General features: G+C 43.0%; 1 protein-coding gene and 1 pseudogene across 1 annotated transcript; one reads left to right on the top strand and one right to left on the bottom strand.

Annotated features, from left to right (window-relative positions):
* The first annotated feature begins 321 nt into the window (after nt 1-321).
* On the top strand, nt 322-2,587 carry LOC136395423 (ribonuclease kappa pseudogene; annotated as a pseudogene).
* HMGN1 (high mobility group nucleosome binding domain 1) lies at nt 2,584-8,943 on the bottom strand. The gene is made up of 6 exons (XM_066370172.1): nt 8,787-8,943; nt 8,419-8,451; nt 8,299-8,328; nt 8,167-8,217; nt 5,150-5,278; nt 2,584-3,334 (listed from the first exon to the last, which is right to left on the bottom strand). The coding sequence occupies exons 1-6, from the start codon at nt 8,799-8,801 to the stop codon at nt 3,287-3,289; spliced, it is 306 nt and encodes a 101-aa protein (XP_066226269.1). The 5' UTR covers nt 8,802-8,943; the 3' UTR covers nt 2,584-3,286.
* Between the last annotated feature and the right edge of the window lie 13,945 nt (nt 8,944-22,888).

The following is a 22,888-nucleotide window of genomic DNA, read 5'->3' as shown; positions in this document are numbered from 1 at the left end:
AGAGTTCAGAACAATTGAGAAAAATTTTCTGATTATAATTTATCACCATTCCTAGGGGTGAAGAATGTTGAGTAGCACAAATGAACAATACTGGATGGGTTAGTTAAAATTCTTTGTTTAGATACTGAATCCTTTTAACTGGTACAAACAGTAGTTTGAAAAATTCTGGTACAAAAAAATAGCAGTATGAAGGAAATTTACTTACTTTACATATCCAAAAGACCAACCTAGTTTATGTAGTTAGAAATGTAATGCAAATCTTCACTGACTACCATTTCAGACCCATTACTGTATAAATACCAAGAATTGGGGAACCTGGAGTCCTTTCCCATTCCCCAAGAGTTGCCAAAGCCCTTTGTCAGTTCATCCCAGTCAGTGCCTTTTTTGCATGTTTTTTCTGCAGTCTCTTTTTAGGATGTCACACCTTGCCACTCCCTACGAACTCTGCTCAAAATGGTCATTTGCACATACTGTCCTTGCCGAGCTGTGATCCCCAGGACTCCTGTTTTTTGGTTTTTTTTTGTATTTTTCTGAAGCTGGAAACAGGGAGAGAGTCAGACAGACTCCCGCATGCGCCTGACCGGGATCCACCCGGCACACCCACCAGGGGCGATGCTCTGCCCCTCCGGGGCGTCACTCTGCCGTGACCAGAGCCACTCTAGCGCCTGGGGCAGAGGCCAAGGAGCCATCCCCAGCGCCCGGGCCATCTTTGCTCCAATGGAGCCTTGGCTGCGGGAGGGGAAGAGAGAGACAGAGAGGAAGGAGGGGGTGGGGGTGGAGAAGCAAATGGGCGCTTCTCCTATGTGCCCTGGCCGGGAATCGAACCCGGGTCCCCCGCACGCCAGGCCAACACTCTACCGCTGAGCCAACCGGCCAGGGCCAGGACTCCTGTTTTTAAAGCATTCTTGCCTCCTACTCATCAGTACACACACAAAATACATACGTCAAGTGTAGAGAAGTCTAAACTTTGTTCCAAGGCCCCTCAGACTTGTCTTCAGTGGTAACCTTGGCAAGGTGCCTTCTGTTTTTGCATTTGGCAGGTGTTCAACACCACTTCCCAAGACTAAAACTACACTGCTCACAAAAACAAGGGGATATTTCAAAATGAATATGTAGCAATAAAAAAAGCATTTGATTTTTATTAAACAAGAACATCAGAAAAGCAAACAAGTCAAAGAAAGTTTGATTATGCAAATGAGATGCAAAATAAACTTATTTCATTGGTGAAAATACATTATATATAGTGACTATACAAAAGGCTTTAAGTATTGGAGCATCTGCACGTTCCCTGATCTTGAATGTACATTTTGAAATATTCCCTAATTTTTGTGAGCAATACATTAAGATGGCAAAATGCAAATCCAATTTACAAGAAAGCAACCTTGAAAGATATGCACACAAACGCCAGGTCTAGTTCTAGCTTAGTAGTTACAAACTTACTTCCTATGAAGAGCAAAAACTTATTCTGCTTCAGAGGACATTGAACTGTTTCCCCATTATTAAACCAATCCAATCACACAAACATCTTCCAAGTACAATATAGATGTTCAAGTATATATTACAAAAAAATAAGATTTCACTTTTTTTTTTAAGTGAGGGACAGACAGGAAGGGAGATGAGAGAAACATCAGCTCAAGAGTCGTGGCACCTCAGTTGTTCATTGCTTTTTCATCTGTACTGAGCCAGAGACTCCTTGCTCAAGCCAGGAACCATGACTTCATATCAGTGATCCCTTGCTCAAGCTGGTGACTTTGAGGTTTTAAAACTGAGTCCTCGCTTTCTTTCACCGTCTCTTCTCTCGGCCCAGATTTAGGCGATCTCCGACTGCCTTCTTCATGGCATCCCTTCTGTGTTGCGGGCTCAAGCTGGCCGCCTGCGGCTTCGTTCTCAGCGCCTGGGGAGTGATCATGTTGATAATGCTCGGAATCTTTTTCAATGTCCATTCCGCAGTGCTAATTGAGGACGTCTCTTTACTGATAAAGATTTTGAGAATGGCCCCCAGAACATATACGACCTTTACAAGCAAGTCAGCTACAACTGTTTCATCGCTGCGGGCCTTTATCTCCTCCTCGGAGGCTTCTCTTTCTGCCAAGTTCAGCTCAATAAACGCAAGGAATATATGGTGCGCTAGCACTGTCGCGTTTACCCTCTTCAGCCCTCTCTTCTATTTAAAGACTCTCTCCATTCCCTCCTGACCCCCATTCTGGGGCCGGCCCCAGTAGAGAGGCTAGGGTTGGCTGTTACGTGTTCCTCCGTACTTTTCGCCTTTGCCCGTTCCACAATAAAGAGAAACTGCTCTCTTAAAAAAAAAACAAAAAAAACAACAAACTGAGTCCTCATATCCCACTTCAACACTCTATCCACTGTACCACTGCTGGTCAGGCAGGCATATTTCACTCTTTTAAGAAAACTTTGGAAGTAAAATTTAAGCCAGACTTAATTCATGTGCTCCAAAAAATTCTTTCATAATTGAGATTTTTATTGGTTGTTTTTGAGGATAAGTACACAGACATTTCAATTTGTACACAATTCTTAACATACGTACCAAAAATGTAGACATGTAGTTGTGATTCTTTTCTAAACAGTTTTTCCAGTGACTTTCCAGCTTAAAATTTGGGGCTAATTTTTCTTGATAAGAGTATCAAATACTAGTATCTTCAAATGTTGACACACTGTCACATCAGTCCCACTAATTCACAATTTAATATCATATGTACTACATAATCAAATTCTTAATCTTTCACAGCACATTAAAAGTTACTAGGAACACTGGACTACCACACCAGAGATGTTACAGAGTGCACAAACTTCTGACAGGGAGAGCCAAGATCAAGGAGTGGTTTTCTTTAGGGAACAATTCTACCAAAACCATGGGAATAGGGAACAATTCTACCGAAACCATGGGAATAGAAGTAAGTTCAAATGTTCAAGACATTAAATGCACAACTGACTCCAAATTGCCATTTAGTATGCTTTGTGTTATAGGATATAAAAACTACCCCCATCTATGGAATGTTAAGCTGACACCCAAGACAATCAAAGCCTCCCATATTCATATCCCACTATTTTCTGGTTGTACCAAAAAATAAACAACCAGCAAATGATTTCACCTCTTAAAAAAAAGCATTTATACTTAAAAAAATGAGATGAGGTGGAATTCCCTCCTTCTTAAAAATGTTTCTAGAGCTACTAAAAAACTTGCATTTACAAAATAGTTGATAAAAATATTCCTCTGGATTGTACAAGAAGGGAGACAGGGACCGCTGATAAGACGTGGTGTATGACATTAATCAGACTTGGTTTCTTTCTCTCCTGCTTCATCTGAGGCTGGGCTCTGTAAATCAAAGGAAAAATACTTAAGTTTCCATCACTGCTATGATCTTTGAGACCTTAAGCATGTAACACAATTTAAATTTTACTTATACATGAACTATTAGGTCTGAGGAGAAACCAACTCATGGCACTTCCATGGTTGTGTGCAGACTCAGAGCACCAAAAATCTGAGCCACTCAACATGCACATTACCATCTGAGGTTGTCCTGCCTTCTTGTCTCAGCTCTAATACCATAAACAAGCATCTTTTTCACGCTCTATTTAGTGCCACATATTTCATTTTTTTTGGATGATGTTGTTTAGACAAGTGTAGTGTTGTCTTCTAGTATTGCCAAGTGCAAGAATGTCGTGACGTGTCTTATGGAGAAAATACATATGTGGGATAGATTCCTTTAGGCATGTGTTACAGCGCTGTTTCTGTTAGTTAGCCATGAGTTCAATGGTAATGTATCAACACATATTGAAGAAAAACACACATAAAATATGGTTATGTACTGATCAGCTGGTAGAAACATTGTGATCAGTACTGCAGTTCAGTATTTACAGCTACCTCATGAAACAAACACATGAACAAGAATCAACTGTAGTTTGGTAATATGTATTAGGTCAAATTCTTCCCTTATAATGTCTTCTTATATCACACAATTCTTAATGTGTGGTTTTAGAACTAAGAATTAAAAGGCAACTGTGATTGTAAATTTTGCAGTGTAGAAGTGGTTACATTAAAAATTTGATCTATAAATAGAAAGTTATAAAAATAAATACCTGAACTACTTATCTTTTCTAATTTAGCCAATATAATGTAAAAAAGAGCATTGGTTGGCTTAAGAAAAGTTAATTTATCAAAACCTGCAGCTACTTATTTTTTTAAAAGTCTTTTTTCTTATAGCTTAAAAGAGTCAAGATTAATGTGTACTTAGTATCATACACTATGTATTTGCTTATCTTAGTTACTACTTCTTATTTGCTTGATTTAAGTTAATATTTAGTCCTAAACATGTGGCCCCCTTTAAGAAAAATATACCACCTTCATTAGCAATGAACATGTTAAAAATGTGCCAAATGAAGGGAATGGATTAAAAACATTTTAAAGCAATTTCCAGAATTAACAAACAAACAAACAAAAAACCAAGGTTAGAACAGTTCTATCGACGGCAATTTGAAAGAGACTAGAGTACTTATTTAAACAAAGTTCTAAGGGGAAAAAAATGAGTGCCAAACCAGTTAGTAAATTAAATATTTTTTATATCAGAGAGCCCAATGTACAACATAGTGTCTGTTACTGGTGAATTTCTGAATATATTAAAATTTCTGCCTGACCAGACGGTGGCGCAGTGGATAGAGCGTCGGACTGGGATGCGGAAGGACCCAGGTTCGAGACCCCAGGATAGCCAGCTTGAGCATGGGCTCATCTGGCTTGAGCAAAAAAAAGCTCACTAGCATGGACCCAAGGTCACTGGCTCGAGCGAGGGGCTTACTCAGTCTGCTGAAGGCCCGCGGTCATGGCACATGAGAAAAAAAATCAATGAACAACTACGGTGTCGTAACGAAAAACTGATGATTGATGCTTCTCATCTCTCTCCGTTCCTGTCTGTCTGTCCCTATCTATCCCTCTATCTGACTCTCTGTCCCTGTAAAATAAATAAATAAATAATTTTAAAAAGTTTAAAAATTTAAAATTTCTTGTTCGCTTGCTTAAAAAGACACAATTTACATAAATATTTCAAGGATGATCTAAATTCATAAGGCTTCATAAAAGTACACATTTTATTATCTACTGTTCAGGGTCAAAACCCAAAAACACAAATACTCCAACCTTCTCGTTTTTAGTTTCTCCATTTTCTGCAGGCAGATCTTCTTTAGGATCCTGGTTAGCCACTTCGGCCTGTTTTCCCTTTGCTCCCCTTTTCCCTTTTGATTGCACTTTTTTGTCTGCAGATTTATCCTATGATAGAATAAGAGTATATTTTAAGCACCAACTTTACACTACTAACCTTTTCTGACTTGCTACTGAGACAGTATCCACAATGGTTGCAATGTTAATGCTTTGTCGCACTTCAGCCTTAATTAACATGACACACGTTTTATATGAGCCACCTTAAGGTCCACCCCCAGTAAATGAACAACCAAGTTTGCTAAGAACTGTAACAGGACTTGCCTATTAGCCTCCTATGATGATTCAACCTAAAGCCTGAACTACACAACTTTCTCCAACACCTTCTCCATCACCCACTATTCACTGAATTTCCACATGGCAGAAAAAAAATGAGGTGAGGAACAGCTGGAGAAATCTCTCCCCCTCGTATCTCCCAAACTTCTCTTAAGCATGAACAATAAATTGTCAAATGTCTACTGTCCTGAAAAGACATTTACCCTCAGTAAATAAGCCCATTCACCTGAAAAATGCACCAAGTTGTATGGTCAAGTTGACTATCATATAACTAAAATGATCAATTTTGGGTTTATCGTTATCATTTAGGTGTCTGAAGAATCTGAAAGCACACATATGAATTATTTAGTATGATGATAAAAAGGTTTGAAATTTAGGCCAATTTTAAAGCAATACAAAACAGTGTTTTTGGATACCATCCATCAATGGAGAAGCAGCTTTGCAAATATTTTAACATATCCTGTAAATAAAGAACATAGCCAACAACAAAGTAAGTTAGGTACCAGTAAGTTGTATAATAACCTCTATCAATACTGACCAACACACATTAAATGGCCACAAAGACAGGGAGGGAGATCTCACAAATATCAATGCTAAGAGGAGAGAAAAAAAAATCAACACAATGTATCCCATACCAATTGTGGCATTCCATACACAAACACAGCATGATAACTATGAATGGCCTGCCCTGAAACAATACCTCAACCATTAATAGCTGGAAAGCTAGAGGAAACATAATAAACCAACACGTTTTTTGGAATGTATGCTTCCACGTTTAAAATGCTTCTAAGAAAATTATCCAAGCCAAGAGCACACACTGAGATACATATGCTTTGAAAACAGCATGTCTAGCCTGCAGTACAGTTATTAATACATCAAAATTTGCTCAACGGGTGAAGTGCTGACCTAGCACACTGAGGTTGCAGGTTCAACCCTCCGTCAGGGCACATATGAGAAGCAACCACTGAGTGCACAACTAAATGGAACAATGAATTGCCGCTTCTGTCTTCCCTTCCCCCTTCTCAATGGGGAAAAAAAAGGCTTTTTACCTTCTGTTTAAACCTTTAAGTGGATCATTTATGAACACAAATGATCAATTGTGAAAACAAAATGTATTATTTACCTAAAGGGGAAAAAAGACCACCCACTCTCTTTTTCTGTTGGGAAAACTTAAATGAAAGGTTTGCTCCTTAAGGAAAACTGACAAGACCTTGGAGAGGAACAAATACGTTTACTAAGCTTGATGTCTGAAACTGGAGTTAATACTTAAAACTGTTTTCATTCCAGTAATTTTATGGCAGATCAAAATAAAGACAGAGATAAATAAGAGAACAATTTAAGAGGAAAACAGGCATAGTATTTCAGCCAACTGACTTCTTAAAAGAGCACATAATAAAAAGAAGATGGGTAATAACAGTACACTGCTGTTGGCAACATTTCTGCAACAAGATCTATTGTTTTTCTTCAGCCTTCAAGAAAAGTTTCTGTGAGGGGGAGGGGGAGGGGCACAAAGAAAACCAGTTAGAAGGTGACTGAGGACAATTTGACTTTGGGTGATGGGAATGTAGCATAACCAATGTCAAAATAATCTGGAGATGTTCTCTCTGAACATATGTACCCTGATTTATCAATGTCACCCCATTAAAATAAAATTTAAAAAAAATGTTTCTGGGGTACCCTAGCTTTGTATACAGAGAATTTCTGCATTATGTCCTGGTGTGAAAAATTCTAAGCTGACGTACTATATTTATACCTTCCTTGAACCCTTAAAAAAAAAAAAAAGGATATTCTATTGGAGAAAAGTTAAGGTTTTTTACACTCACCTCTGCAAAATGTTTAAATGAAGAAACGGGAAGAAAAACCCTATGTGCAATATGAAGCTTTCACCTCTGCTTTTAGGAAAGAGATGACGACAGTTAAAGATATTCTGGGGAAAGGGACTGCCACGCCAAATCCTCACTTAAATTCTGAGTGGACAGAAATTTAAATCACACCATGAGTTTCTCCTGAAGCACATGGAGAACTTAGAGGAAGGTTTTATTGCTATATCCAAAAACAAAGTAACAAATGACTTATATATTCCACTTTGCCAATGTAAGTTTTCAAATGTACATATTCCCAGGAACTTCATTCCAAAGACCTGCAATATGAATATTGCAATCATAAGTCTATCCCAGAGCAACAACGTCACGAACTGAATGTGTTAAGGAAATAAAATGATTTCGTGAATTCCGTTACATGTAACTGTAAATAAAATACTTTAATAATAGTTATTTCTCACAGAACAGGACTCTTGATCTACCCACATGTAAGATATAATCCCCTCCCTTGGCTTGTGAACTTTACTTGCAAAAACGTCCACATTCCCTTTCTCCTAGCCTCAGTCTCAGCTTGGCTGTTATTGTCGAAAGAAACACACGCACGCAACCATGGACAAGCACTGACCATACACACAAAAACAAAGGATAGGTTTCCTTTATAAGCTCAAGTTAATATGGTAAAATGTTGACATTCCAGGAGACTGACATCTGTTAATTATTTGAGACATTCAAAGTCAAGATCTTTGTTGCCAGAACAGCTTTTTATTAAGGAAAAAGGTAGGGGTTGAGTAAAACAGCATTTCAAAGACACCACGAGTCCCTTAAGGTAAGTTTGAAACCTACCTTTCCGGCCGCCTTTTTGGGTTTCGTTTCCACTTTTGCAGGAGCAGGTTTCTGAAAGGCAAAGGTAGAGCTGTTTCTTCACTGGGCACGATCCCTCGGGAAAGGAACGGGTGCGGGGCTCGCTATACTTACAGCTGACAACCTCGCTGATCTCCTCTTGGGCTTTAATAGAGAAAAGGAAAATGAGCAAGGAATGAAGGATGCGGCTCAAATGGACCCTTCCCCCGCAAGGCCGAGGGGCAGGGCTCTTACCTCCTCCTTCGCCGACCCCTCGGCGGAGCTGACCTGCGGAAAGAAGCACACCAGGGAAGTGGGAGCAGGCCGCAAACAAAAGTGCCCGAACGACCCGCGCTCGCCCGCCCGCCAGAACAATGCCCGGCCGCGAGACGTCAGAGGCTTCCCGCCGCCGTGTTCGAATCTCCCACCCGGATCTTCGGGCCGCCAAACGTTCCAGAGCAGCGCTCACAAGACGGCAGCGCGCCCGCCCAGCGGCCTGCCGCAGATCCCGGAGCGCCTACGGGCCCAGCACCGCCGTGCACGCGCCAGGCCTGGGCCTCGCGGACCGCCGCAGCAGGCCTGGGCGGCAGAGGGGGCGTGTGCGGCCCGCGGTCCTCGCTCACCTTCCTTTTAGGCATCGTGGCGGCGGGCCGGGCGCGTGCTGGGTGTCTTCGTGAACCTGGGCTGCCTGGCCACTGCCGCTTCTCCCGCCGCCCAAGCTGCTCGGACCCGCGACGGGGGCGGTGGGAAAACCAGATAAAACCGGATTGGGATCCCGCCTCCTCCTCTTCCCCGCGTCTCCCAGCCGCTTGCTCCCCCTCCTCGCTGGCCGGGCCGCCCCCCGCCCTTCCCCATTGGTTGTGTAGCCCACTCCACCGCGGTCCGCGCCCTGAATAGGTGAGGCGGGCCGTCACTCGACCACTGCGCTCCGCCCCCGCTCTCGGCGCCCCCACTCCCGCCTGCCATCTCGCGGAGCCCCATACTCAGGCGAGTGGGGCGGGGCCTCAGAGGCTACTCTCGCCTCACGGTGGTTTGAAGCCGAGCCGCAAAGTGCGGTCTGCCTGTCGATTGGTGGATGGCTACCACATGATTGCTGGGTGACCACCACCCACAACTTGACTAGATACTCGGGTCACTCGCCCGCTTTCTCCATGCCACAAAGATTGAGTCCCTTCCATACAGGGTGAATTGCGATAAGGCATTTAGAATTAGTCTGGTAGACTTGGAAGGGACAATGTTTTTAAGTACGGGCCCATTTCTCCCGCCTCAGTAGGCAAGAAAGGCAATTTGGTGTCCCTAGCTTCGTAGGCCTGCGGGAGCGGTCGTAGGGCGCAGGCGTGGAAGGGAGGTCGTGGGAAGTAAAGCTGGAGCGGACTACTCGCTAGGCACGACAGCGCAAGCGCGGGTCTTTGCGACGTCTCTCGACTGGCGGCTGGCGCGGGGCCCTGTCCTTCTGCCAGGTTGTTCTCAGACCTCTCTGGTAAGGGAGCATGTGTGTTGGCTCAGTAGCCTTGTGGAAAACATGAGCCGTGGGTTTTCAACGTCCCCAGGACTTGTCCACTGCTATTCTCTCCCCCAACCTGTCCCTCTTGCGCTGAATTGAAGCGGAAAACATACCCACCGAACTCCTGCCCATTTTTAACCAGTTGCTCACATGAGCTGCTTTTAAAATTTTTATATATTGATTTAGAGAAAGGGAGGAGGAGAGAGACATACACACTCACACCCAAAAACATGGATCTGTACCTCTGTTCCTGTATGAGCCGTGACCTGGGATGGAGCCTGCAACCTTGAGTGTGGGGAGGATGCTCTAATCCTCTCTAAACCACTAGTCAGACTATGTCACTCCTGATCAGTAACTACCTGTATTCCTTCCCTTCTCATTCAAGGAAGCCTGAAATCCTTATGGCTTATAAAGCCTCCTGTGATCTGATTCACTTAAGTAATTTTCACCACTGATCACCCTGTTTCACCTGAATCTCAAACAGGCCAGGTACCCCTTGCTTCAGGGCCTTGTCACCTGTTGTTCCCTAAGACCACTGAGCTCTCTTCCTCAGCCTCCTTCTGTCTTTGCACAGATGTCACTCTCTCAATGAGACCTTTGCAACTTTTTATCTCCGTTCTCAACCTTGTTTTCTCCATTACATCTATTGACTGTGGTTATACTGAATATGAGATTTTGTATTCACTGCATATCTTCGGAGGAATACACAAGAAAGTGGTGCCAGTGGTTGCTTCTGGAGAGAATAATCAGATGCAGCAGGATAATATTAAACTGTATCCTTTTCTCTCCTGTCTGCATTTTAAAAAACATAACATCCGAGAGTGCCTGGCACCAGTATCATAATGCCTGCCACAATAATGCCTGCTCTGTGCCAGGCATTATGATAGCCCTTGGGGTAGAGAGACTGCATATATACTGCTCACAAAAATTAGGGGATATTTTATATCCTAGTAATAGGATACCTATCCCAAGGACTTGGTTCATTTGGGAGAGAAAACAAACAAATTGGCCAAGTAAGGGAAAGCCACAGGCAGTAGGACAGCACATTCCAATGCATGCAGACTTAGAGATTCTGACAGTCCTCTACAGCGTTCAGAGTGGTGGGGATGGAGATAAGGGAGTGGAGAGTGAAGAGAAGAGGCAGAAAACAGCATAGAGTGGCAGCATGCAGACAGGGTTGGATACCAAGCTAAGGAGTTTGGCCATTATCCAAGGAGTGGGAGACACTGGAAGGTCTTCATCAAGGGAATGCCAGTACTGAGATCTGAACTTAGCTCATAAAGATCTTTATCTCAAGAACTGAAGATGCACAGGCTAGAGTTGACAAACTGTTAGCCTACAGGTATTTGCTTTTGCCCAGGTGTTTTTTTCTTTGTTTTCTATGTTGCCAACACAAGCACATGGAACAACTGGAAAACTGGCAATGTGGTGTTCCCCCCCCCCCGGAAGTGAGAAGTGGGGGAAGGAGCAGCGGAGGGGCAGACAGACAGACTCCCGCATGCGCCCAACCGGGATCCACCCGGCATGCCCACAAAGAAGTGATGCTCGCCCCTCTGGGGCGTTGCTCCACTGAAATCAGAGCCATTCTAGCACCTGAGGTGGAGGCCATGGAGATGTCCTCAGCTCCTGGGCCAACTTTGCTCCAGTGGAGCCTTGGCTGTGAGAGGGGAAGAGAGATAGAGAGGAAGGAGAGGGGAAGGGTGGAGAAGCAGATAGGCGCTTCTCCTGTGTGCCTTGGCTGGGAATTGAACCCAGGATTTCTGCACACCAAGCCAACACTCTAATGCAGAGCCAACTGGCCAGGCCCAGCAGTGTCTTTTAAAGCTAAACAATGTGACTCAATTCCACTCCTAGAGGTATACTCAACAGAAGTGCTTACATCTGTTCAGTAAGATATTCATAGATAAACTATTTTTAAATTGATTGGTTTGAGAGATAGAGGCAGAGAGAGAGAGAGAGGGAAGCATTCATTTGCTGTTCCACTTAATTGTGTATTCATTGGTCACTTTCCAAATATGCTCTGATCGAACTTGCAACCTTGATGTTTGGGACAATGCTCTGACTGAGCTGACAGGCCAGCACCATAGCTGAACTATTTTTATAGGCCCAAACTGGGAGCAACTTAAATATCTATCAACAGGAAAACCAATGAATAAATGGTGGACTATTAGCAATGAGAAAGACCCACCTTCTACTACACAACAATGTGTGTGTATCTCACAAGTATTCAATATAATGTTAAGAGGAAGGTACAAACTGTGCAATTCCCTTTATATAATGTACAAAGGCAGGCAAAAAAAATCTAGTCTGTTATAAGTCAGGATAGTGGTTCCTGGTTGGGGTGGGTGAGGAGCTAGTTAGTGACTGGAAGAAATAGCAGTAGAAGACTTTAGGGAGCTGGACATGTTCTGTTTCTTGATCTGACTGTTGGTTGCTTTGCTTTGTTCACTCTGTGAATATTAACTGATCTGTATATGTACACACACACATTTCTGGATATATACCATCAATTAAGTTTTAAAGATTTTTTTATCCCAGCATATCAAAATTATAGGATTTCACATACAAATTCAACTCCAATTTCTGGCCTCCTTTGTGCATATGTGCCACAAGCTGCACTTGACCCTGTAACTTTTAGGAGGCATCCTTTCTCTAGTTTGCTAAGATCCCAGTCCTGATGATTTTTCTCACCTGTATTTCCTGCCAGGCCTCTGAAGGCATATCAGCTTGTGATGCCTATGTGTAAGTGTGGGAAATTGTAAACACCATGTTTTATTTTTCTGTTTATTTTTGGAAGAAATAATTATATGGTTCAAAATTTCAGAAGTATAAATTTTGTTTCCAGAGAAGTCTCCCTTGCACTTGTGTCCCCAGATCTATATTTCTCCCAAGAAAAAACCAGCGTTGCTGCTGCTTGTGTCTCCTTCCAGGGATGGCTTATATATTTGCAAGCAAATGTGTATATGAATATATTCTTTAGTTTCCCTTTTTTTTCTTTATTTATTTTTAGAGAGAGAAGAGAAAGAAGGGGGCAGGAGCAGGAAACATCAACTCCCATATGTGCCTTGACTGGGCAAGGCCTGGGTTTTGAACCGGCGACCTCAGTGTTCCGGGTTGACACCTTATCCACAGGTCAGGGTTCCATTCATGCTTTTATACTGTTTGATACTTTGCATTTTCCCCTTCACAATGGGGATTGTTTCCTAGTAGTGCTTATTAGATTCCTACTTTTTATTGCTTCATTGTCTACTCTGAAGATATACCAAACACCTTTAAACCAATTCCCTATTGATCGGACATTCGAACTGTGTCTAATCTTTGGCTCTTATGAAGGATGCTGCAATGAATAACCATGTGAATATGTATCAATAGGCACCCTGTTTAAACAACAAAATGTTCTTGCAGACTTCAGTGATGACTTAAAATTATTTTTACGTAAAGTTCACTTAAATCTTTGAAAACTTATTTATTCATTTATTTTGAGACAGAGAGACAGAGAGGGACAGACAGGGACAGACAGACAGGAAGGAAGAGAGATGAGAAGCATCAATTCTTCGTTGCGGCTCCTTATCTCCTCAGTTGTTCATTGACTGCTTTCTCATATGTGCCTTGACGGGGGGTGGGGGTGGGGGAGGACTACAGCAGAGCGAGTGGCCCCTTGCTCAAGTCAGCAACCTTTGGCTCAAGCTGGTGAGCCTTGCTCCAACCAGATGAGCCTGCGCTCAAGCTGGTGACCTCGGGGTTTCGAACCTGGGTTCTCCACGTTTCAGTCCAACGCTCTATCCACTGCACCACTGCACCACTGCCTGGTCAGGCTGATAACTTAATTTTTTTTTCTTTTTTTTTTTTCTGAAGCTGGGAACGGGGAGAGACAGTCAGACAGACTCCCGCAAGAGCCCCACCGAGATCCACTCGGCACGCCCACCAGGGGCGGGACGCTCTGCCCACCAGGGGGCGATGCTCTGCCCCTCCCCTCCGGGGCGTCGCTCTGCCGACCAGAGCCACTCTAGTGCCTGGGGCAGAGGCCAAGGAGCCATCCCCAGCGCCCAGGCCATCTTTGCTCCAATGGAGCCTTGGCTGCGGGAGGGGAAGAGAGAGACAGAGAGGAAGGAGGGGGGGGGTGGAGAAGCAAATGGGCGCTTCTCCTGTGTGCCCTGGCCGGGAATCGAACCCGGCTCCCCCGCACGCCAGGCCGATGCTCTACCGCTGAGCCAACCGGCCAGGGCCTGATAACTTAGTATTTAAGTTTAAAACATTTAATACTTAGAGCTCTTAAACAACTATAAAGCCAAATTAACTTTTTCAACCCCCAAACTCTGCAAGACCAATAAAATGCAAATCAACAACATTAGCATGAAGGAAGAGCTTTGCTGAAAGCAGAGTGCATGCATTTGGTATTTGCCCATGTGATCTGTATGGAGGTTGTTCTGGTATGCCTCTGTACAGCTGAGAAGCCATTATTCATTTGGTCCTTTGTGGTATGATTTGGTTTTCATGTAATACAGATGATATATTATTTATGAGTTTACATAAATCTCCGTGCTTTTCCTGTAAAACTGTAGGAAACTGGTCCTAGTCCTGCTTGATTCTAACCCTAAACACACACTCAGAATAGGCACTGAAATTAGGCAGTGCTTGCTCAACAGTGAGAATCTATGCTGAATGATGTGGATAGTTGGGTGGTCACTTGACAACACAAAAATCTTAAAAATTCCCCAAAGAACTCTCAGGATCTTTGTATGCATTCACAGAAGTATCCTCATCACCACTCCCACTGGGGGTCCACATGCCCCACTTTGGGAAATCATGCATTAATTCAGGCTGGTAGGTTGATGAGGAAGTGATTGCAGGAATTCTAGAGGGGAGAAGTATGAGCCTCATCTAGGGCAGAACTGGGGGGGGGGATGGGGCTCTGAGGGAATTGAGGAAGGAGAACCAATAACTCACAAGTCAGCAGTTCACCTATCCCATGCCAGGTGCTGTCCTAGGTGTTTGAGATAAAGTTGTGAACACCAGTCAATCTCTGCAGCTTGAGGGCTCCGCCCCCGACCTAATCACCCAAAAGCCCACCTCCAAATACCATCGTATTCATAGTTAGGTTTCAACTTTAAAAAAAAATATTTATTGCCTGACCAGGCGGTGACTCAGTGGATAGAGTGTTGGACTGGGACACAGAGGACCCAGCTTCGAAACTCCGAAGTTGCTGGCTTGAGTGCGGGCTCATTCGGCTTGAGCACGGGCTCACTAGTTTGAACGCAGGGTTGCTGGCTTGAGCATGGGATCATAGACATGACTCCATGGTGGCTGGCTTGAGCCCAAAGGTCGCTGGCTTGAAGCTCAAGGTCACTGGCTTGAGCAAGGGGCCACTCGCTCTGCTGCAGCCCTGTGGTCAAGGCACATATGAGAAAACAATCAATGAATAACTAAGGAAACTAAGGAGCCGCAAAGAAAAATTGATGCTTCTCATCTCTCCCCCTTCCTGTCTGTTCCTATCTGTTCCTCTCTCTGTCCCTCTTTCTGTGTCTGTCACACACATAAAATTATTTATTGAATTTAGAGAGCAAGGAAGGTATATAGAGAAAGAGAGAAATATCGATCTGTTCCTGTGTGTTCCCTGACTAGGGATTGAAGCTGCAATCTTTGTCTCTTGGGTGATGCTCTAACGAACTGAGCTATTGGGTCAGAACATGTTTCAGCTTTTGAGTTTTGGGGGAACACAGACATTCAGTCTAGAGCAGAAACACCCCTGCATCTCTTCCAGACCACTCAGCTTCTGTGGCCTAGGAAGAGAATCATCTCAAGTGGGCAGTCACCTCAGGATATTTGAGACTTGAGCAAAAACATTCTACTCCAATTATTTTTTTTTCAAAATATAAGAGAAAGTTTATTTAGAAAGTCACAGAGGTAGAAGATATGGGCTTTAGGGGACAAGTTACAGAGGCAAATGCAGGGGAGTTTAGGAGAAAGAGGGAAGCATGTCTGGTGGGGAAGAAGAGGGGAGGGGGAAAGGCACAGGCGTGCTCCGTGGAGGGACAGCTCTACTCTAATGTTAAAGGGCACTTGTTCTTGCTGATCAGTGAAAGAGTTCCAGGTTTACTTGGCTGTGTGAGCTCTTAAAGCAGAAGCAATGGGCTCTGGCCAGGTAGCTCAGTTGATTAGAATGTTGTTCCAGTACACCAAGGTTGTAGGTTTGATCCCTGTATGTGGCGGGGTGGGTACAGGAGTCAACCAGTGAATACATGGATGGGGGAAACAATGAATCGATGTTTCTCTCCCTCTCTCTAAAATCAATCAATAAATTTTAAATGTTTAAGGTTGTCAGATTATATAAAAATTTAAAATATAAATAAAAGCGGAGCCCTGGCCGGTTGGCTCAGCGGTAGAGCGTCGGCCTAGCGTGCGGAGGACCCGGGTTCGATTCCCGGCCAGGGCACACAGGAGAAGCGCCCATTTGCTTCTCCATCCCTCTGCCGCACTTTCCTCTCTGTCTCTCTCTTCCCCTCCCGCAGCCAAGGCTCCATTGGAGCAAAGATGGCCCGGGCGCTGGGGATGGCTCTGTGGCCTCTGCCTCAGGCGCTAGAGTGGCTCTGGTCGCAACATGGCGACGCCCAGGATGGGCAGAGCATCGCCCCCTGGTGGGCAGAGCATCGCCCCTGGTGGGCGTGCCGGGTGGATCCGGGTCGGGCGCATGCGGGAGTCTGTCTGACTGTCTCTCCCTGTTTCCAGCTTCAGGAAAAAAAAAAAAAAAAAAAAAAAAAAAATATATATATATATATATATATATATATAAAAGCAACATCACCTGACATGGTTTGAGGGATGCCCCATTTGTAAAGAGATATGAGGAAGCTGTCTCAAGTATGGTTAGATGTTGCCCCGTAAGTGTGGTTTGAGTGTTAACCAGAATAACAAAAGCAGGAAAAATAATATTTTAGCTTAGTGCTACCTTTATGTTTTCCAAATTAAAAGAAAAAGATATCTTTCCGAATCCTTTCTCAAAAGCTCTATAATTGATTTAGATTTCACTTTAGCGTTATTTTCTTTAAGTACAAAATGGAAAAAGAGGGAACAGAATGTGACATTTTAAAATTATTTTTATTTATTCATTTTAGAGAAGAGAGAGAGATAGAGAGAGAGAAAGAGAGAGAAAATGGGGGGAGGAGCAGGAAGCATCAACTCCTATATGTGCCTTGACTGGGCAAGCCCAGAGGTTTTTTTTTGTTTGTTTGTTTGTTTTGTTTTTTTTTAAAGATTTTTTTTGTTAATTTTTGTTGTTGTTTATTTTTTTTACAGAGACAGAGAGTGAGTCAGAGAGAGTGATAGACAGGGACGGAGAGAGATGAGAAGCATCAATCATCAGGTTCTCGTTGCACATTGCGACACCTTAGTTTTCACTGACTGCTTTCTCATATGCGCCTTGACCGCGGGCCTTCAGCAGACTGAGTAACCCCTTGCTGGGGCCAGTGACCTTGGGTTCAAGCCTGGTGGGCTTTCTGCTCAAACCAGATGAGCCCGCGCTCAAGCTGGCGACCTCGGGGTCTCAAACCTAGGTCCTCTGCATCCCAGTCCGACGCTCTATCCACTGCGCCACCGCCTGGTTAGGCAAGCCCAGAGTTTTGAACCAGTGACCTCAGCATTCCAGCTCGACCCTTGATACACTGAGCCACCACAGGTCAGGCCAGAATGTGACATTTTATTATAGTTAAATGATATAAAATGTTATTCCCATTGAAACAACTTCTCATTTTCCTTTCTTCTCAGAGAAACCAGATACAGCTTACTTAGAAAAACAGATTAGTATTTTTCTTCCTTATTGAGCCTGTGTATAATCCAGTTTTATTTTGTGACTTATATTCTTGATTGTCACATCGTTATGCATAGTCTTCCTGTTGCTAATATTGATCATACTTGCATATTATAAAATGCCTTTTGCTCTTTTTACTGGTGCTAGGCTATGCAGTTAGCTTCGTGTGGCACTCTGTGTGAAATACCATAAATTTAAATTCGATCTTAAAAAAGATCTCTCATCATCAAAATGTACCTGTCCTGTTAGCTGAACCAGTAATGTTCTTCTTGCCATTGATATGCCTAAGTGAGGTGAGCAATCTCAGACTTGTATATTAGTCTGTTTTATTTGTGTACTTGTCTTGTCTACCCTCAGAGTCTTAGTGAACTTGACTATGTGCATTGACCGGGCAAGTCCAGGGTTTTGAACCGGTGACCTCAGCGTTCCAGGTCGACCCTTGATACACTGAGCCACCACAGGTCAGGCCAGAATGTGACATTTTATTATAGTTAAATGATATAAAATGTTATTCCCATTGAAACGACTTGAAGTGAACTTCTAAAATGAGTAAAACTTCCAGTATAATGCTAATGAGTTCATGGTATTGGGGAGGCAGTGGAATTAGAAGAATTAGTGGGTTGCATTTTTCCCTTTCTCTTTGATATTTCTTTCCTTTTCTTTCTTTCTTTCTTTCTTTCTTTCTTTCTTTCTTTCTTTCTTTCTTTCTTTCTTTCTTTCTTTCTTTTTCTTTCCTTCCTTCCTTCCTCCCTCCCTCCCTCCCTCCCTCCCTCCCTCGCTCCCTCCCTCCCTCCCTCCATCCCTTCCCTCCCTCCCTCCCTCCCTCCCTTCCTTCCTTCCTTCCTCTTTCTTTTTAGCGAGAGAGACAGATAGGGACAGACAGGAAGGGAGAGAGATGAGAAGCATCAATTCTTCATTGCAGCACCTTAGTTGTTCATTGATTGCTTTCTCATATATGCCTTGATCAGGGAGGGGAGTTTGCAGCCAAGCCAGTGACCCCTTGCTCAAGCTAGCAACCTTGGGCTGAAGCCAGTGACCTTGAGCTTAAAGCCAGCAACCTTTGGGCTCAAGCCAACGATGATGGGATCATGTCTATGATCCCACGCTCAAGCCGGTGACCCTGCACTCAAGCCGGTGAGCCCATGCTCAAGCCGGACGAGCCCTTGCTCAAGCTGGCAACCTTGGGGTTTTGAACCTGGGTCCTCTGCATCCCAGGCTGATTCTCTATCCACTGTGCCACCGCCTGATCAGGCTGAAAATTTCTAACACACACCCATTAATCTATCTAGTTTATTTTTCCACAGGCATGAGATGAAAAGAATGAAGTGTAGAAAATCCTTTGTTAATCCTCATATGCTCAACCCCCACCTTAGCTCAAGCCCCTATGTATTTAATAGCATCTCATACTATATTTTTGAAAAATTTTTATTTATTTATTTATTATTTATTTTGAGAGAGAGGGGGAGAGACCGTAAGAAGCATCAACTAGTAGTTGCTTTTACTTTAATTGTGCATTGAGCTTCTGCTAGGTGCCTTGACCAGGGCCCTGCCAGTGTCCTCATGTTCAAGCCAGAGACCTTGGGCTTTTCATGCTAGAGACCTTTGGGCTCAAGATGGTGAGCTTTGGGATCATGTGGACGATGCTCTGCTCAAACCAGCAACCCTGCAGTGATGAGCCTGTGCTCAGAGCTGGTGACTTTAGTATTCTGGGTCCTCGCTTTATCCACTGTGACACCACAAGTCAGGCTGAAAAATGTTTTAAATGGTTCATATACCATCATTATTTTATGAATAACAGTCTTTTATTTTACATTATTTACTAACAATTTACTAAGTACCCATAAACCCATATCCAACCTTGGAACTAAGAGTTACCTAGACAAACCAATGTATCTCTTTTAAGTACTTTGCATGCTGGCAATTAACAGTACTTATAATATTTGTTTAGTTAAATCCACAGGAGAATAAGGACTGGGGATGTTTTGTTCACCATCATTTTATACCCTGCAATAAGTAAAGTATCTGATACACAGAAGGCATTAATACTTTAACAATCTAAAAAGGAATTAATTGTAGTAAAAAACCATTGCATAAAACTCATTTGCTTTAAGTGTAGTATTCAATGATTCCTAGTAAATCTACAGAGTTGTACAACTGTGACCACAATCCAGTTATAAAACATATAAAATACCTGGAAAAGATTCCTTTTGTCCATTTTCTACCAATCTTTGTCACACCCTCACGCCCCCAGGCAATCACTGATCTGCTTTCTGTCATTATAGCTTAAAGTCTTCTACTAAAAGAACATTTTTAAGAGAATACAAAAATAAGCCACAGACTGGAAGAAAATATTTGCAAAGCATCTACCAGATAAAGGACATCTACCAAATAGAATGAACTGAAAACTCTATCCAGTTCTAAAAACATAAACAATTCAGTAAAAAGGGGGCAATAAATTTGAACAGATACTTTATCAAGGAAGACATAAGAATGACAAATAGGCACATGAAAACCTGCTCAATACCAGCAGTCATTAGAGAAATACAAATATAGCCAAAAAGTCTAATGAGATACCACTACACACCTATTAGAATGACTAACATGAAAAGACTGACGTTGGCTAGGATGTAGAGGAACTGGATTCAAATCCTGTTGGTCAGAGTGTAAAATGGTAACCCACTTTGGAAAATAAGTCAACGGTTTCTTAAAAAGTTTTTATTTTATTTTTTTAGTGGAACTGTGTCTTCAAAAATGTCAATGTAATAAAAGACAAAGACTGTGGAAATGTTCCAGATTAAAGGAGGTCAAAGAGATCTGTCAATTAGATGCAATGCCTGACCCTTGACTAGTTCTTGTATTAGAGGGCAAAATGCTACAAAAGACTATTCAATCAACAGACAAAGTTGGAACAAAAATGGCAGCTGGATAAAAGTATTGTTATCAATTTTGACTTTGCTGAAATTAACAAATGTATTGTGATTATGTAAGAGAATATTCCTAGATGTATGTATACTGAAAGAGGGAGAGGGAACATGGTTAAGAAAATAGGGTAAAATGTTACAGTGGGTAAATCTAAGTAAAGGGCATTGGGTGTTCTTGACACCAGCTTTATTTTTTACAACTTCTCTATACGTTTGAAATTAATTTTTAGAAAGCTAATGAAAGGTTTATTTAGAGATAAATTTCTGGATATAGTACAAAGCTTGTGAAAGGAAGTCTACTGCATTCATAACAATAAGATTAAATTTTTTTTTTTTGTATTTTTCTGAAGTTGGAAATGGGGAGGCAGTCAGACAGACTCCCGCATGCACCTGACCGGGATCCACACGGCATGCCCACCAGGGGGCGATGCTCTGCCCATCTGGGGCACTGCTCTGTTGCAACCAGAGCCACTCTAGCGCCTGAGGCAGAGGCCATAGAGCAGCGGTTCTCAACCTGTGGGTCGCGACTCCAGGTGGGGGTTGAACGACCAAAACACAGGGGTCGCATTTTGGTCGTTGGACCCTCCCCCCCCCCCCCGGGGTCGCGACCCACAGATTGAGAACTGCTGCCATAGAGCCATCCTCAGCACCTGGGCCAACTTTGCTCCAATGGAGCCTTGGCTGCGGGAGGGGAAGAGAGAGACAAAGAGGAAGGAGGGGGGCGGTGGAGAAGCAGATGGGCGCTTCTCCTGTGTGCCCTGGCCGGGAATTGAACCCGGGACTCCTGCACGCCAGGCCGACGCAATAAGATTAATTTTAACCTACTGAGTTTTGCATATTCATAAAGCTTAGCATAACAGAGACTAAAATAAAAACATTTTAAAAGTTATTTGGTTCTATCAATTTTTTAAAAATTGAGGTGAAATTTACATGCAATTAATCATTTAAGGGTACAGTGCAGTGGCATTTAATATATTCACAATGTTGTTAGACAACTACCTAGCAATATTAACAGTGATGCCTTTAAATATAATTTAACATTTTTGTATATTTTTAACAAGTTATGAAAAACAGAAAGATTGCTCAAATTACAATATTTTTTTTCTGATTAGTTCCTCACACATGCGCATGTACAATGCATATATGTGTGTTCACACAAAAGAAATGCTTGAATATTCCACTGTGCTAGAATGCAATTTTCCAAGAGAGCCTCATACTTCTTTCATCATTAGCTATCCTGGATCCTAAAACAGGCTGCAACATATGGAACTAGTTTAGCATCCTGATAGCTAAGAAGCAATACAACAGCTATAAAATTTGTGCATTTGAGGTAACCATCTGAGCTTATTTTGTGCCAGTCAATGAAACTGACACTGCAGTTTCACTCTGGAAAGATGGTCAGCTTGCTCTTTGACTCAATACTATATGTGCTCATCATTATCATCATCATCATCATGATTTTTACTTAATAAAACCAAGTGGGCAAAGCAAAGAATAGGTAAATTCAGTTTCCACTAAATTTTCCCTTTGTCCCCTCTGCTTTCACTGTTTTGGGAATAGTTGAGGCCACCCCATCTCACCTTATATTTCAGTGCTGTCTCTGGGTGTGCCTGTCTTGAGAGGAATCCACTTTGTGTTGGCCACAAAGTTGGCAGAACTTTTATTTACTACACATAAATGTGAATTGGGGTATTTTTTTTTTTTTTTTTTTTTTTTTTTTTTTTTCATTTTTCTGAAGCTGGAAACAGGGAGAGACAGTCAGACAGACTCCCGCATGCGCCCGACCGGGATCCACCCGGCACGCCCACCAGGGGCGGTGCTCTGCCCCCCAGGGGGCGGTGCTCTGCCCATCCTGGGCGTCGCCATATTGCGACCAGAGCCACTTTAGCGCCTGAGGCAGAGGCCACAGAGCCATGCCCAGCGCCCGGGCCATCTTTTGCTCCAATGGAGCCTTGGCTGCGGGAGGGGAAGAGAGAGACAGAGAGGAAAGCGCGGCGGAGGGGTGGAGAAGCAAATGGGCGCTTCTCCTATGTGCCCTGGCCGGGAATCGAACCCGGGTCCTCCGCACGCTAGGCCGACGCTCTACCGCTGAGCCAACCGGCCAGGGCCGAATTGGGGTATTTTTGCTGTAATTTTACATCTTCAGCTAAATGTAGGTTAACTATTTCATTACAGACTGATTATAAACAGTGCTTTTAAACTAATACTTAGTTTTCAGGTATGCCGTTTTGGAAATTGTTTAGAATACAGTGTTTAGTTTTGAAATGTATAGCTACTTACAAAACATTTTTTTTTACAGATACCTATTATCATCACGGTAATTTTCTATTTCTAGAAAGGTTTATTTTTAAAAAGAGACTAGGATATTTATTTGTTTTATTGATGAGGGAAAGAGACAGGTACATTGATCTATTCCTCTGTATGCCCAGACCAGGAATGGAAAGGGCAACCCCTGTGCTTCAGAACAATGCTCTAACCAATGAAGCTACCTGACCA

The sequence above is a fragment of the Saccopteryx leptura genome, chromosome 2 (assembly GCF_036850995.1).
Source record: "Saccopteryx leptura isolate mSacLep1 chromosome 2, mSacLep1_pri_phased_curated, whole genome shotgun sequence".
Taxonomy (NCBI): Eukaryota; Metazoa; Chordata; class Mammalia; order Chiroptera; family Emballonuridae; genus Saccopteryx; species Saccopteryx leptura.
The sequence above is the reverse complement of the archived record's forward strand: the minus strand, read 5'-3'. Positions and strand labels throughout refer to the sequence as shown.

Coding starts and splice junctions, on each gene's coding strand:
- HMGN1 (XM_066370172.1), bottom strand. Junction 8,329..8,418: donor AGGGGTCGGCGAAGGAGGAG/GTAAGAGCCCTG, acceptor TCTCTATTAAAG/CCCAAGAGGAGATCAGCGAG. Junction 5,279..8,166: donor CCAAAAAGGCGGCCGGAAAG/GTAGGTTTCAAA, acceptor ATTCTATCATAG/GATAAATCTGCAGACAAAAA.